The 17,496-nt window shown below is 46.1% G+C and overlaps 1 protein-coding gene across 4 annotated transcripts in view; it reads right to left on the reverse strand.

Annotated features, from left to right (window-relative positions):
- ZNF827 (zinc finger protein 827) overlaps nucleotides 1–16,929 on the reverse strand; it is a 172,183-nt gene extending 155,254 nt beyond the window's left edge. For 3 of the 4 annotated variants that reach the window (XM_027599358.2, XM_027599362.2, XM_027599361.1), the window contains exon 1: nucleotides 14,119–14,209. In XM_027599358.2, coding sequence (XP_027455159.1) covers nucleotides 14,119–14,164 — 46 coding nt within the window. In that variant the 5' untranslated portion in view covers nucleotides 14,165–14,209. Of the gene's footprint in view, nucleotides 1–14,118; nucleotides 14,210–16,466 lie in introns of those variants that run through there. The other variant, XM_027599359.2, reaches the window with a different exon arrangement.
- Between the last annotated feature and the right edge of the window lie 567 nt (nucleotides 16,930–17,496).

Consider the following 17,496-nt stretch of genomic DNA (forward strand, 5'->3'; position numbering starts at 1 on the left):
AAGCTGAAGCAACATGACAAAACAGAGAAGGCACAAGCTTAGACACCAGACACTCCCACTCTGCTTCCTAATAGACCCGCCCGACATCCATCCACGGCCTATTCTCTCATTTATAGAATATTATAGAATAGAGAGAAGTAATCTCTCCCTCTTATTTCATGGGGTTATTGCAAAGGTAAATCAGAATTATGTAAGTAAAGCACCTGGCACAGAGTTAGCACTTAGTGAATAATAGTGGCCCCTTGCCCTCCTTCCCAGGCACCTAGAAATCTCAGATGAGAGAACATTAGATTTTAAATGGTAGGGCTTACCTCAAAATTGTTGATATTGCTACCCAGCTCTATATCACAATCACCTCAACCAAAGAGGACAGGAAACTTCTGGTTGTTAGGACCATGGAATCCAGATGTAGAATATGCCCAGTCATCAGGAAAATCTTACAGTCTTGGCACAGTTTGAGGACAGAGAGAAAGCACCAGCCAATAGCTGAGGGGAGACTCTACCGTCTGGAATGTGCCACAGACTTCCAACCACAAAAGTTCTCTCTGCACTTCGACTGTGGTATCCCCCTGTGGTGTAGGCCATGGCCTCTGCTCTCCTTGGCAAGTCTCCTCTGGAAGCACATGACTTTCCCGAGGCATCTCTAGGCCACATCCACGTGAATGTCTGTGGCACTGTTCATCACCTCCCACTCGGCCCAGTTGTACAGTTTAGGCAAATCATGTTCTCATTTCTGAGAGAGGATGACAACAGGAGATGTTCTCCAAGGTCCCTCCTACCTCTGAAACCCTTTGACTCCGGGATCCACTCTGAACTTCATTCGTTCAACTCATTCATTCATTCAACAATGTTTATGGGACACCACCTATTTGTTTGATCCTGTGACCCATTCTTAATTTCATTCATTCATTTATTCAACAATATTTGACCACCTACTATATACCAGGTACTGTTACATACAAGAATGTACAAAAATGAGTAAGGAAGAGTCCACGCCCTTAGAAAGCTCATGGTCAATAAGGACATAGAGAATAAGGAATTACAGTGTGGCATGGGAGGTATTATGAGAGACCAATGGGAACCAGAGGAGGGGATGCCTAAACTGCCCAGTAGGTCGGACAACAGCTGGGGAGGAGGGGAAGCAGGAAAGGCTTCCCCCAAAACTGAGTGTTAATGGATAAGTAGAAGGTAATCAGGCAAATCTGATGGGTTGAAAACATCCCAGAAATGGAGAAAAAGTTCCAAAATAAGGAAATACAAACATGGTGGTCTGTAAAACAGATAATTCAGTATGAATGAAACAAAGGGTATATAGCAGGGCCAAAAAAGGGAGGCTCAGCTGATGAAGCACCTTCTATACTTTGCTAAGAAGAGCAAACTTTATCCCTTGAGGAGATGTCTAAAAGATATTAAATAAATAGGGCGCCTGGGTGGCTCAGGTGGTGAAGCGACTGCCTTCGGCTCAGGTCATGATCCTGGAGTCCCGGGATCGAGTCCCGCATCGGGCTCCCTGCTCAGCAGGGAGTCTGCTTCTCCCTCTGACCCTCTTCCCTCTCGTGCTCTCTATCTCTCATTCTCTCTCTCTCTCAAATAAATAAATAAAATCTTTAAAAAAAATAAAAGATATTAAATAAATATGTGAGTGTTTCCAAAAGCCCACTGTGGTAACAGTTTGAACACGGGGCTCCACAGAGGCCAGGGTAGAGGGCAGGGGACAGGACACTGAGGCAAAAAGAAGAAAGACAATATGAATCCTCACAGAAGAAACTAGGGGTATAAACTACAGCAGCGGCAGGGAGCGGGCATGATGGATTCCAGAAACACATCGACAGCAGAGCCAACAGCCTTGGTCCGATGGGGGAGGAAAGGCCGAACATGGCACCTAGGATCGCACTCAGCTTTCTGTCCTGGGTAAGGGGGTTAATGGTTGGTGAGGAGATCAGCCCAGGGAGAGAACACAAGAAGCCCAGAAATACTCCCAAAACCCATGACCATCTGTCGTACGCAGCGATGCACCCTCCACGATAGGCGTGCTAGCCGTGGCACCCAGTGGAGTGCTCCTTCCCTAACAGGGATGCCAGCAAGTCACAGGGGAAGCCTCAAGCGTCTCCACAGACCAACGATGTTATACAGATGTCTGTGTGAGGAAGAAAAATATTAACTGCTAATTTTATTTAAAACATTACTTTTATTTCAAAACAGGTTTATTATACAGCAAGATACATATTTTCATTCCCATTTGCAGACAGAACAAGAGACTTCAAAGGAATCGCACAGAAGCTGAGAACACTTGTGAGCAAAGGGTTCCCTGTCTTCAGGGCTCTCTGCCTTTTGGGTTGTTTGGTGCCAGTATTCACGAAGTGCGGCATTACAACATTATCAAGTAAAGCTGAAGAGAGACAAGCACCAAGAGTTGCGTTTCCATTCCTATGTAGACAGCTTAGATACTGGTTCTCGAAGTGTGGTCTGCGGACCTCTAGTGGTCTCTGAGACCCTTTTAAGTGTCCTCAAGAGCAAAACTGTTTTCATAATAATTCTAGGATGTCATTTGCCCTTTTCACTCTATTGACATTTGCAACGATGATACAAAAGCAATGATGGGTGAAATGCTGGCAACTTAGCTTGAATCAAGGCAGTGGCACCAAACCATCCTAGTAATCACTGTATTCTTCACTGCCACAAACTCACAGTGAAACACACACGCACGCACGCACGCTCGCGCATGGCCCCCAAAGTAAGCAGCCCTGTCCATTTCACTTAAGAATGACTTTGATGAAGCAGCGGTAAAAATTACTAATTTTATTAAAGACTGACCCTGAGTAAACATCTTTTTAATATGATACATAATGAAATGTGTCCACGAAGCACTTCTACCATTACTGAAGTGTGATGGCTATCTCGAGGAAAAGCCAATCTGTGATTCAGTTGGGAGCTGAACTAGCCACTCTTTTCAGGGAACATCACTTTTAATGAAAGAATAACCGGTGAACTATGGTCATTCAAATTTGGGTATCTGGCACACTATTTCTTGGAAACGAACAAAGTAAGGCTGATACTTTAAGAAAAGACTGACCGTACTTGTAGCCAATGATAAAATTCAAGCTTGCAAGTAAGAACTAAAATTTTAGAAAACCCATATCCCCTACCCTATGAACTTAACAGTCCCTCAGGACAAAGTGATTTGCACGTGCCCGTGCACAGCAGCACTGTTCATCATAGCAAGAAGGAGAAACGGACCATGCGTCCGTTGTAGTGTGTTTCTTCTGTGTACCACCCTAGAGCAGGGCCAGGGAGACCACAGCTACAAGCATCAGTGCGGCTGTAGCTCACCAAGATAACGGTTGAGTGAAAAACCAAGGTGCAGAATGCGTGCCATGTGCTACCATTTTTACAAATCCCAAAGACGAGCAAAACCAAATAGGGTAAAGCGAGGGGAATGATAAACAGAAAATTGAGCATAACGGGAACAGGTAGCAGGAGAAGAGCACCTTAGAAGTTCGACAGAGTTGAAATGTGTTAGATTGGGCAGTCGGTTTACAGATGTCCCTTTTACCATTATGCTTCATTATCTGTGTATAAATGTTAGCCGTGTTATTTTTTTGTAAATAGCACCTACTTTACGACCTCCAAAGGGAGGCCACTGCATTAGAGCTCTCCTTGCCAAGGAAAACCAAAGAGGTGAGGAAGGGGCAAGAGGCACAGGGCAGCCCAGGCTGAGGGTCTGCAGCACTGAGCACTGAGCACTGGCCCCAGAGAAGCCCATCACTGGCAGGTCTTCCGAGACACCTTCAAGGCGGCATCCGTACCATTCATCCATTTTTGGTTTTTGAACAGCCCTCCCCACTTAAAAAAGCTCCCCCCCCCCCTTTCAAGCCACCATCCTCCATCTCCTTTGTTATCACACTGAAAGAAACTACTACATTTCACAGTTGATTTTCTATTGTACCCAAACTATGAAATTTAGTAAGCATAATCTCTGATCATCTGGACCAGCTCCTACTACATCTTTCCTACCTCCTATCCTTCCACCAACAATATAACCCTTCTGATTCAGCTACGTTTCTTCTCTTAGTGTCTCCCACATACTTTTGGCTTATTTCAACCTCTTTTGGCTAATGCCATTTCTTCTGCTTGCAATGTTCGCTCCTCTAGTCTCAAGATCTAAATCCATCCCTTCCTCGAGGACGTTTGAAGTGTCACCTCTCTCCAGGAATCTTTTCCCCATCGCTCTCACTCCGACTTTCCTCGAACATTTACACATCTAATTCATATTACATTGTCGTGCACTTGTTAGCATATTGATTTGTGCTTATCCTCTGTGATTGTTTTGTGTCAACATTTGAAAGAACTGTCAGCAGGGACTGCCTTCTCTACAATTTCTACCAGTCAGGTAAATGCTCAAAACTTCTTCTTAATGAATGAGCACCCAGTAGGGACTACAACTCTCAAGGGATCATGTCCTCACTGTGCTAATGGAACACCACGTATGTTGACATATACCCTTATTCCCTGAAAAGGCTCTCAGTTCAGTGTCTCGAGAGCGCTTTTCCTCTGTGGTAGGAACGGATCTCTGACCTTGTGACAGAAACAAAGCAAAGCAACATTTGCTTTGTGGGATTCTTTTTCATAATATTAAGTGATTTCAAAGTTCAACATATCTCCTTCCATCCCACCCTATTTACCTGAAGTCCTCAGAAAATCACCCCTGCCGGTGGTTGAACCAGCTTCTCTGTAAACACAAGATCTTCTGTTTCATTTTTTGCACAATTGTATTTACTCAATAGTCCCTTATCTTCAAAAAAAAAAAAAATCAGTTACTTCCCTATAACTTCTACCCTCTTGGTCCTAGTCCCTGCTTCCTGCTCAGCATTTCATAAATCTACGAAAATACCTTTCAAGCCAAATTTTAATTAGTTGTTTCCATCTCTTTCTCTGCCCCCTTGGCTCAAGCCCCTCGCAAATAGGGACCGTGCTCTCCTTAATTCCACTGGTCCCTACTCCCTGGTACAGAAGCCCTCAGTTACTGCCGAATGAGTGAATCAATCAATCAATCAATCAATCAATGAAGTATCAGTTATCAGACACAAACTACAAATTTAGGAGGAATGACAATTCAGAGTAAGTTTACTCCCTTTATCCCTTGACAGAACTTTATATATTTGAATGTAGTTACCAGGCATGACTGTTATCTCTCTTCACACTTAGCTTCAAATGAAGAACTCCCAATTGTCACAATAATTAATTCCTCTGATGATGATTTCAAAAGCCTAGATTCTAGTTGCCTCCCTCCTGGTGAGTAGTTTTATCAATTTCCCCCCTTAAATCAGGGCACCCAATCTGGCATTCAAGGTACAGATGTGATCTGATCAGTTTACAAGACCAGTGTTGCCACCCTTGTTCTGAATTCAGCACTTGCATTAACTCAGCCAACTCTGCTGAAATGCATCCATTTTTCGAATGAAGGCGGAATTTTCAATGCTGCTTGTTATCTTTCTGCTTGTTGTCTATGAATGTGGTTATCTCTGCGGATGCAAGTTGGGGAAGGGGGCTTTCACATTTTACTTTAAACACTTCTATATAGTTTTCATTATTTATACGAAGCATGCACTACGTTTGCCATTAAGAGCCAATATAGACTTTTACAAATGAATGAATAACCAGAATTCATATCTGTGATTTCTAGGTTCCAGTCTCATGGAGTACACTCAAGTCCTATTTAAAATACTTGTACTTCTTTTTTTTTTTTTTGTATATATTTTCTCACCTCTCAGCAAGTATTCGAGTAGCCTTTGGTGCATAGCATTTCTTTCTAAATATGATCTAGTGGTCTAGCCAACCCAAACCCCACTTCTAGATTGTGACATTACTCTCTTCCTAGTGATGTCAGAAAACAGCTCACTATAATTTGGTTCCGCTCTTTCTTAAGGTCAGATTAAAATCCAGTACGTGATTATTTGAGGTTTGCTTTCCCCTAGAAGGGAGAAATCATGTAGCACATTTCAGGAACATTTCCTGAAGCAGAGGGTGTCCCACACTTTGTTTCCTTCCAAATACAGCTGTGTTTCATGCTCTGGAGAGGACTGTTGGGTTAACAAGTAGGGCCAAACAAGCCCAGATTAGAAGACAACTATAATTCTAGGCCATTACACGAAAACAGTGTTCTCCATATGGAGCACGTAATTCAGACCCCAGAAAGTGTCATTGCATGTGACTCTAATTCTCTTACCCTCAGCTTAGCCTGAGGTCAAATAAATCTTTGAGGAAAGAACTATATTATTGGTGGCACAAGTTCTCATGAATCACAGAGCAACATGCTCCATCAGCACCTAAGGGTTCCTCCTAAAGCGGGAAGGTCTCAGAAAGGGGCAGGTGGTGAAGGCATGTCTTCCACGTGCGGGGCTCCATGAAGGCTTCGCAGCAGGCCTCAGGAGACCAGCAGGTGGTCCAACCCTTGACAGTGCTGACACTGGTGACCTCAAGCTAGTTTCTTCCTCTCCATGGCTCAGTTTCTACTTCCGTCCAAGTGGTGGGAAAAGGACTCCTTCCTGCCTGCTTACAGGCAGATGAGATCAGTGAAAATGCTTTGTGAACAATACAGTATAAAGTAAACAGAAGGTGTGGGTAACCTACTATTACCCATTTTACAAGATGGTGTTATTAAGCACGGAGAGGTTCACTGGCCGGCCCAAAGTCACAAAGCGAGTGAGAAACCCTGGTGATCATGGAGGGAGAGGGTTAGAGAAAAGACTGGCATCCATGCCCCCTGCCTAGGGCACGTCCCTCCCTGAGCCTCTCCTCGGTTTCAACTTGGAGGAGTGGGAGTCAATGAGCTATTTCTAGGGTTCTAAAAGTCAAACAAATTATCGTCGATAAGCTGCCCAGGCTCAACATGACATGTCTTTATTTTTGGGAGGAAATGGCATCAGCCCAGAGTGGGAGTTCCGGTAAGTTCAGGGGTCCTCAACCCTGGCTATCCATTCAAATAATTCAGGGAGCTTTTTAAGAATGTCCATGCTCAGGACCCATTCTGAGCCATCAAATTTAAATTGCTGGGGGGAGGGGCGTGTCTTCATTTTTTTAATCTCCCAGGTGATTCTAATGTGCAGCCAGGGTTGAGAATCACTGTGCTGCCTAATGGTGATCAGAAACTTATAGGCAGCAATAGTTGTCTCTGATTGATTACACAGCAGTTAGAGCAATCCTACTGAGATCCTTAGTTGAAATGAATTTACACCTCACATCTATGAACGTGGCCGGCATTTACCATGCACAAAGTATGTGCCAGACACGAGCCTACATGTTCCCCCATTGTACGGATGTGAAAACAGGCAGACAACTTGCAGTCACTTGCCAAGGTCACGGCTAAAATGTGATGCAGCCAGGACGGGTCTCATGCATCTGGTACCAGGATCTTAATCCCCACCCTCTACTGCTTAATACTGCCACAGAATGAGGTTTACAATACCTTAGCCTCAACGATGAATTAAAAGCTCACAGAATGTTGGAAAATGTAGAACGGTTTCTAATCCAAATGCACGCTGGGGCCAGGAGGTAATATACATGAGGGAGGTGGGCAGGTGTATATGCAGACGGGGACGTGGCAGCAGAGTGGTAGGAACTGTGGCAGACTGACGAGCACATGCCTGGGGAAGGGAGACAGCCGCTACCGACGACAGCAGATTGCTGCCATGTGGGGAGGTGGGCCCCGTGCTGCTGGCTCTTCCAAGTTTTCAAAAGAAACTAGAAATTTGGATTTTTATGTGAAACTGCCCCTTTCCAAATGCTGTCTCAAGTTTTTAAACATACTGTGTAGGGCAAAACACATCAGTAGGCCACTAGCTTGTAACCTCTGATATGATCTATCTCACACACAGACAACACAACACACATACACACAAACACACACCCCTGAATCCTTCATTTAAAATTAATTTAATGTGTTCTCTTGGACTGGTTCTCTGCAATTAGAAACAGCAGACCCTGCCTTTCCTTCTTTGGTGCAAAATTTAAACTATTACCTAAACAACACATGGAAAAACCAATATAAATTTCCCCTGGGTAATTTTAATCAGCAGACTGACTGTTGAATAAATGAATAAATAAACATTTATTAAATACCTATTCTCTCATTTCAATCTCACTATAAGTCTGTGAGCATGGATTTATTGTCCTCACTTTATAGTAAAACCCAGTCATAATTCATATGATTATTACACAGTTTAGACATAATTCAGGTCAAATCACAAACACAGAACATGTTCCGATAGTAAAAGTCTAGTGTAATATTGTTGGCCTAAGAAACAAGTATTAGTCAAGCCCTATTTTAACAGTCTTATAAAAGAATTTTACCATATCATATTATTACTCATCATTCTAATGAGAGATATGGAAAAAAAAATGTTTAAACACAGAAATCACCAAAACATCCTGGGTCAGAAAAGCCTGCAGTCTAATCACAACCCAAGCAAATGGAAACTTATTTCATATACATAGTAAGAGTTAATATTTCTTCAGCTCTTTCTATGCACCAGGCACTAATTAGGCATGGTTTTATGTGGATACATATTATTGATATTTATCAATGTCGATACCGATATTTATCAACCAAGCTTTACAATAACCCTATGGTAGAGGAACTATTATCACCATTGAGAGATGAAGAAAGCAAAGACAGGGAAGTTCAGTAATTTCCCCAAGGTCACACAGCAAGTGAGTGCCAGAGCTGGGTTACGAACAGCCTGGTGCCAGAGTCCGTGCACTTAACCACTATGAACTTAAAAAGTATGTGTGCTCTCTGTTTTCACTTAAGTCGTACCATATACAGTAGACATAGTGAAAATATCATGCTAAATCACATGATATTTTCCTCCCTCTCATTACAAACAACAAAAGCTTTTTAAAATATACTATCAGACAACTGAAGACACTAGTACTATATACCGTTAGAAAAATCTATCACCCTCCACTAGTATAGCAGCCTGTCTCCAAAGCCCAGAAGCAGAGTGTTGCTGATCAATCTTGTAAACGATCATTCTCCTCTGGCCTTCTCCAGTCCCCTTTGAAGGCCAACTTCTTCAGAGCACTCAGAACAACTCAGCCTGGGACCCTCCTCTCTCTCCCTGCTTGTCTTTTTTCCTCCACACCACATTTCTAATGGGGTCTAACCACTTGTCTGACCCATGCAGAAATTACAAGAGAGAGAGAAAGAGAGATAATTTTAGGGTCTGCTTTTTCAGGCTCAAGTTTCAGAGAAGGCCCATGCATTTCTTCCTTGCTGATAGATAGAACTTGGCTGAATTTGGACTTTCTCAACATCAGAAGCCATGAGCACCTCAGCCTTAGTCATTTAAGAACTCTAGAGACAGAACTTCAGTGGTGGAGGTTGTTTTTTAATAAGAAGGGAATGGATGGCTGGAAACAATATCCTTTTTAGGCACACAGAATCTGCTGCATTTAGTATAACCCTAGGTCAAAAGCAGAGTTGCTAAAGGCCACATGCTGATCTCAGACCGTGGGCGTGTATCACTGTACATTTTATAAAATTAGCTACAGTGCAGCCTCCGTGTGTGTGTGTGTGTGTGTGTGTGTGTGTGTGTGTGTGTACATGGCTGTGAAGCTGACTTTTATAAAATAAACAGCAATATGCACCCATGCAAGCTAAAGATTAGTCTCAAGCCACAGTCTGATTTTACTTTATGAAACTACCTTGTTACTACAGCAATTCTATCCCAAAGGTGGGTCCTCGGGGAATGATAAGAGTCATCTGAGAGGCCCCTGCTTCAGCACCTAGTCATACACTATTCTTTGATATCATAAAAAAAAAATCTAATTTACAAACAGAGGTTAGAAATACAAAACTTGCTCCTCCACAGAAGAGGGAAAGCTGCTAGTAACTTCGGCCCAAGTACTCTTAGCTCTTTCTAAGGTCTGTACTATGCACATTAGCTTCTTATAAAATATGACAGAAGACATTTCAGCGACCATGAACCATAAAGTATTTTGTACACTTGGCCCTAGATGGTATGAATTACTGAGCTACACCTAGCAAAGTAGGGAACAGAAAAGAATACATCAGAAACCGGACACAGTGTCTTCATTTATAACCTCTATCTCTCAAATGTGATTCTCGAGTACTTTAACTGAGCCAAAATACAGTAGTAATAAAGTCTGATGGAAAAAAAAAATCCCCACATGTTTCTCCATAACGAGGCCTGGTCTGGATTTCTTTGCAACAAGAGAAAACTCAGAATCCATTCCTTCGCCACAAAGCCCATGGCGTTATAAAACCTTATGCTAGAAAGCCTTTAACGCCCCCAAACGTCCTCTTTTGTAGGTCATACCATCATTACCTTGTTCTGCGATCGGTCTGATTAAATTATAGAAAATTACTAATACATCACTCAGAACAGAGAGATCAGTTCCAGCCTGTTGTGTCTGCATTTCGGTCCTCCTGTCCCAACGCCCCAGTGGATACTTAAGAAAGGATGGAGTAGGGACAAGGCAACTTCACACACGGAAGCCTGCAGCCCTTCAGCTCTCAAAGACAGCGCTGCCGACCGGTCCCGGAAACCAACAGAACTTCTTCACACAGTGATACTGCGGGGGTCCCCCGTTTCCACCACACCTTATCACCGGTGCATCCAAAGACGCCACTTGGCGTGCAAGTGACCAGGGTGAGTGATCCTGGGTGAGTTTTTCTCTTTTGTCAAACTGATTCATCCAGACACAGTCTGAACCGCAACGACCGGGATCACTAACTGGCTTACCAACCCAGCCAGGCAGCACACATTTCAAACCCAATCTTCCCTACAGGAACTTCTTGACATTAATAGGGCTCCTTGTATTTTCAGCCACCTTTTGACCCTAAGAGAAGCCTGCCTGGTTGCTCCACCAACACAACACCGTCCCTTGGGTGTTTCCAAGGCCTTTGTCCATCTAATTTTACAAGCCCCACAAGACAGAGATTTTCCACACCTCCCTTGGACCTCTCCTAATAGAGCCCACTCAAAGGCTCCAAAAACTCGAATGCACAGTCAGCCCTCATACGGGCCGAAAGCTGTCCAATTTATACTTCTCCAGCATAATTTATTAACACTTTGTGCCAGAGACTGGTCAACTCACACCAGCTGTGTAATCCCCACAGCGAGATGGCAGCACATAGATAAATTAAAAATCAATTTTTTTATTAGAAACCATTTTGAAGCATTAGAAGGAATGTGATTTTGAACTCTCTTCCTTATTTTAACAGGAAAGTTCAGTGTTCCCTACTTACTATATTAGGAATATACGGATTTCTTTTAGGAGAACAGATGAGCGTTTATTACCCAGTATCAACCTGGCTTGCTACGTGGTACTTCAGAATCATCTAGCTCTGCCTGACAGGAACAGTGAAATATTTTATTGCTTCAGACTCAAGATTTTTCCCTGTGGTTCCTGTCATAGTCAGGAGGAAGTTCCTTGTCACTGGAAAAATTAGTAAGAGTAAGTAGGGGAAAGAGTTAAACCTTGGACCCTTTCTCTTCTAACAGATATATAAAGACATGGAAAAATATAAATATAAGGGCTCCTGTGGCTTTCCTGTCATTTTGCTTTCCACATTTACTAGAAAGCAAGAGAAGGTTTTTTAAAGTTTTGTTAATGAAGAACACAATAACCTGTTCTGGTCTTGACCCACAACTGAGTCAACAATGAAAATACGAGAATAGCAAAACAACTATTCTATTAACTTTTCCTTTGTGCTCCCCCTTGGGAATAGGCATCAGGCAGATTTCCAATGATAAATATAATAGGATCTGAACTCATACATGTTCATGGGTAAGTTGCAGCTAATGAGGAAATCTTAAAAGTGCTGATGGCGTCAAAGGTAAAAGGCTTTACAGACGTAACAAACACAGGGGAAAGCCCTTCCTGACCCTTTCCCTCCTCAGTTAGTGATCCCAAATGTAACCATGTTCATTTGCTGAGCCCCAGGCCTGGCAAACAGACCCAGTATCATTTTCCCCCTCTTCCTCTTTCTTAGACTGACAAACATTTTTAAGCTATGCCGTTTGGGATTCTGCTACAGACAAGCACATGGTATAGTTCAAAGGGTCTCTAGGACATTTTTTTGAACATGGAATTGGACCTTGTTGATATTAGAACTTTTAGAAAAGAGCCACCAACAGCAGCAGAATCATATTTAAATTCCCAGATAATATTGCTCTAGGCCGAGAAGTAAAGGCTTTATTTGGAGTAATAATTTTTAAAGCCACTTCTCAAAAAATAGTTTAGGTTTAACACCCTTTGTTGGAGGTCTCCTCCAAAAACTAGTTCAAAACTTCTTTTTGATTTGTGGCCAGTGGAATCACCACGCAGCTTTAAAGGACAGGCCATTTTCTTTTCTGCATATGTATGAGGCCCATATAACACACACACACACACACACACTCTCTCTCTCTCTCTCTCTCTCTCTCTCTCTCTTTCTTACTTCAGAGGCCCAGGAGGAAATGACTAGGTAGAATTTTAAATCAGAAATCTAACGCTTAAAGTTAGTAGTGTCAGGTTAAAGGCTCGCCCATCCCCAAAGCTAATTCGGTTCTGAACAGTCCCATGGGTGTCTCGTGGAACAGAAGGAGCTAGGAAACCTTAGCAGGCCGAAGCCCAGCCTGGGGAATTGTTGAAACTCCGTGCCAGGGGCTGAGGTGCACCCCAGACTCGGTATCAGATAATACCAAGTGCTCGTCTGGATTTCCAGGACTAATCTACTCGAGGCTGGAACTTCCAGGTTCCCTGGTGTCTGTGTTGTAGAGTGGGAGGACTTTGTCCATCCACACTGTGCCTGGCTAGTATTATATTTTATAACAGAAAAAAATAGATTCCACACATAAAGTCTATGGTTTATGAGGGAGTGCAAAGGCAAGGGGCGGGGGGGCTATGGGAAAGTAGAAAGCACTCTGAAGTTTCAATAGATTCAGTTTTCACAAGTTTCTTTTTTGTAATCTAATTTGTATTCTACTTCTAATTTTAAATGTGCTCACAGGTTCTCTAGATCAATAGTGGCTATTAGCCACTTTTGTGTTTACTCAGAAGGGTTCTTTGGTTTCAAAAGCAAGTTTCCCCATCTCATTCCTCGTCCAATTCTACCCCCCCCCGCCAAAAAAAATTATACACATCTCTCCTTTCTTTGATTAGGGTCAAGTTTAAAATCTAATGCTGTATATAACTTCTTAAAACCCTGAGATGATCTATTAGGGCAACCATAATCCCCGGAGTTAAATTTTTTTAACTGTATACAAAAAGGTTCTCCAGGTTAAGGAAAAAACCTTTCCCTACATATAAATAAACAAATAAAGAATTTAGCATTAAAACTGAGATTTAAGACTACAAGTATATTCTACATTAAATACTAATTTACACTAATTTTACCGAAGTCAGTATTTATTACCTCTCCCCGCGACTGCAAGTTTCTTTAAGACTCACTCAGCACTTAGGAAGCCTTAGGTTACTGTGCCTGAATTGCAAAACACACCATTTGCCCAGAAATTGCTCTTAGTCCAAATGCAAATTGCTTACAAAACATGTGTAAACCATGCTTAGAACAGGCAGCACACATCCACAAAAATCCATTCAATGCAAAGGTAAGTGGAAAAGCTTTGCAAATTAGGCTTCCCTTTAAAAACTGGAGGGACATTTGCGGTGTTTCCAAAAGGTAATTGCTTCTTACTTCAGTAAAAGTGGCTTTATGTGACTGGAAGGAGTTGATTTTTTTTTTTTTTTTTAAGTGAGTGGGTAACAGTATTCAATTAGAGAACAGGGTGGGAGAGCCCACTCTTAAAATATAACTTAATCACCAGGCACCAGCAAGCAGGAGAGGCCCACCAAGCATACGAGCTAAAATGGAGCCTGAATTTCCTCTCAGACTGAGAGGGTAGTCGCACGAGGTCAGGGTCAAGGTCACCAGCAGGGCAGCCTGCAGCTGCCCGAATGCGCTACACACAACGGGAGGGAAGGCGCTCCATCTCCGTCAGAGCCGAAAACAGATAAATCCCTTCTCCTCTCCTACCCTCCCTCTAACCCCGCCAACATTTTTTTTTAAGCAGGGGGAGAAGAGAAGAAAGGAAAATGACCAAATAACCTCACCGCCCTGGTTTTCGCACACAAGCTCATCAGCTCCCAAAGTTGCCATCTAAGGGCAAGTTCGCAGAGAACACTGAAGCCCATTTTGTCCGAGCAGGGCAAGCCTCCCCCGACCCCCCCAGGATTCCTGCCTCCTCTCCCTCCCCCGCCACACGCCCCCGAAAAGAGCTGGGAACTGGCCGGCCGGCCATGTGCACGCACACACTCTTCCACCAACTGCTGCGAGTTTTCTGTGAATCGCAGCGCGGAGCCTCCCAACTCGCCCTCCCCGACTCCACCGCCTTCTCTTTCCTCGCACAAAATTTCCCTACACACGCAGCCGCCTGCGAGTGATTTTATGTGCATATATATTACATATGTGATATTATCCTCAGAACCTCTAGCGGGCAGGCGAAGAAAGGACTGCACAGGGGCATTTTTTTTTTTTTTTTCTAAAGGAAGGGGAAAAAAGCACAACCCAAGCCCTGTGCGTCGACTCCTGCGTACCGGGAAGGGGAAAGAAAGAGGAATGTTTACGGAGCGGGCTGCCTGCAAGTGCCCTTGCTCGCCACTTCGGCCGCGGCCCGGGTGACACGGAACCGCCGGGGCGCTCGGCCTGAGCAACCCGCGCCCCCTGCCCGTCCCCCCGGGCAGGCACCGCCGCGGATATTTCGCGAGGGGGAGATCGATCGCGCTGTCTGCAGCGGAAACGCACAAGCTCACACACAACCCGAGCCCGAGACACCATAACCTTAACCCTTCCCCCACCCTCCGTGAACTTCAGGTGACCGACCACGTCGGCCTGACACCCAGGCGGGCGGGCGCTCCGGCTCCGCTCCCGCCCCCAGCCCGGGTTTTGCAGGATCGGGATCCAAGCAGCGCCAAACCGCCGGGAGAGGGGAGCAGTGAGGGGGGGAGAGAGGAGAAATTGACCCTCAGTCTCCCCCGACCCCTCCCTCCGGCGCCTCCGGCGTCCCCTCCTCCCCGTCACCCCGCCCCACGCCTTCTCCCCTGCCCCCTCCTCCCTGCATTCAAGGAGCCGGGCGGCCCCGGGGGATATTTTTAGTTGCTTCTTTCTCCTTCACTTTTAGCTTTAGCAGCATCTCGGAACACTCAAAGCGGAGAAGGATTGGGGTGGGGGGGGCGGGAGCTGGAGAGGGAGTGGGGGAAAAGTTAAGAGTCTAGCAAAGAAAAGCCGGAGGGAGGGCGGAGAGGGACGGGGGCGCGGGTGGAGGAGGGGAAGGGGACCGGGCCGTGCCGGCGGGTGTGTGTCTCCAGTTGGTGTGTGTGGCTGCAGCCGGGGAGGGTTGTGATGCACTTTAGTCCTGGACTCTGCTCAGGCTTGCCGGGGAGGGGGGTCTGAGAGCCCGAGTCTCGCCTGGCTCCGTCTGCTCCGACTGACCCCGCATTTTATTGCGGCCAGGAGCCCTGCTCCTCCCTCCCCTCGGCTCTGCAGGGACCTCGCGCGCCGCGAGCCGCCCTGCTCCTGCCTCCGCCTCGGCGCAGCTCCCGCACCCCACATCCGCCCGCCGCTGCCCGGCCTCGCCCCCCGCCCGGCCGCCCCGCGCCCTCCGCGCCCCGGCGCGCCCCCTCGCCTGGGCGCCGCGGGAGCAGCCGCCCGGCGGCGCGTGTGTACCGGTGTGTTTGTGTGCGGTGCCCCCACACCCTCCCCAGCCGCTCCCGCCTCGCCCGCCCCCGACTCCCCTCCTCCGCCGCCGCCTCCTCCACCTCCTCCTGCTCCTGCCGCCGCCGCTGCCGCCGGCGGCCCCGGGGCCGACCAACCCCGGCGCAACCTTTAGCCGGAGACGGACCTCTCCCTGGATCCTGTACCCGGCGGGCGGCCGCGCGCCCTCGCCCCGACACCCCCAAACGCCATGTCACGGCCCCCAGCCCTCCGCACGCCCCGACCCCCGCACCCTCAGGCACTAGGATCCACAAGGAATTTTTTTTTTAAAGATTCCAACCTCTCCCACCTCCTTCCCCCCCCCACTCCCCGATTTAAAAAAAAAAAAACCCGGCATCCACACTACTCCCCTCCTCCCGTCTCTTGCCCCCTCCCCCCAGCAACCCGGAGTGAGGAGGGGGAGGGGGAGGGAAAAGGGAAAAAAGCCCGATCTCAAGGAAAAAAAGAGGGGGGGGTGAGAGAAAGAAAGAAAAAGAGAGAGAGAATAGAAAGGGCACGGGGCTGATCATCACCAACATGGCTGCCTCAGCATAGACCTAAACGAGGAGTAACCCGGGCTGTGTCTTTGTCAGTTTCACCTCTGTAACCCTAAACTAATGCAGAAAACAACGGAGGAGGCTGCGGAGGGGAAAGAGGAGAGGGAGGGCGAGAAAATGGCACGAGAGGAGGTGGAGAAGGGATGACTTACGTGAGGGAAGGCGCTTGGGCTGCTCCTGCTTCCTCCTGGGCATTTTCCCCCTTTTCTCACATTCTCCTCCTTGGTTAATGTGAGATCAAATAAACCCCCGTGGGGGCAGAGAGGCAGACACTGGCAGGAGCGGGGAGGTAGTTGGGGGGCGGGCGGGCGGGCAGGGGGAAACCCCTTCTCTCCGGTGTGTGCAATGGGTTGAAGCTTGTTTCCTGGAGCCAGATGAGGGGTTCTCTTCTTTTCTTTCCTTTCTTTTTTTCCTTTTTTTTTTTTTTAATTTTTGGTCGTGCACCTGGCTTGTCCCCGAGCGTAATATTCTTCAATGGAAACGGATCTAATAGGTGTGAGTGTGTGTGTGTCCTATGCTCGCGTGTGTGATGGGAGGTATAAATAAATGAGTGCCGGTGCGGCGGTGTCTATGGCCGCGCTCTGTGTCTCCGAGCCCCTAACACTAATGTCGGGATCAAAGGGCAGCGGCGGCGGCGGTACAGCTCACAGCTCGCTCTCTCGCTCTCTCTCTCTTTCTCGCTCTCTCTCTCCTCTCGCGCGCTCTCTCTCTCTCTCTCTCTCTCTCTCTCTCTCTCTCTGTCACACACACACACACACACACACACACACAGAGGCACAGACTGAGGGAAAGAGCGAGAGCTACACACACACACACACACACACACACACACACACACGCAGAGCAAAGAGGAAGGTGCCCTAAGGCTCCCAGGGCGGACTCAGCCTGGGATTTGCAACCGCTCGGTCTGGAAAGAATGGGGGGCGCGCGTGCGGGGGTGGGATGGAGTTCTTCGAATTTATCCCGCTATTCGCCAAATCTAGGGGGAAAAAAGTTTTCCCCACTCTTTAAACAACGATTAGCCCATTACGCTGGCTCATTTTTTTTTTTAAAGAAAACAGATTTTTCTCTTAACTTTCTTTTGTTTATTAAACTACATTTTGTTCTGTATAAAATTCTTCAGGCTTTTTCACTGCAAGAATTACTCTCTCACCCCATCACCTTAAGTTTGTGGAGGTTACA

The sequence above is a fragment of the Zalophus californianus genome, chromosome 2 (assembly GCF_009762305.2).
Source record: "Zalophus californianus isolate mZalCal1 chromosome 2, mZalCal1.pri.v2, whole genome shotgun sequence".
Classification (NCBI taxonomy): domain Eukaryota; kingdom Metazoa; phylum Chordata; class Mammalia; order Carnivora; family Otariidae; genus Zalophus; species Zalophus californianus.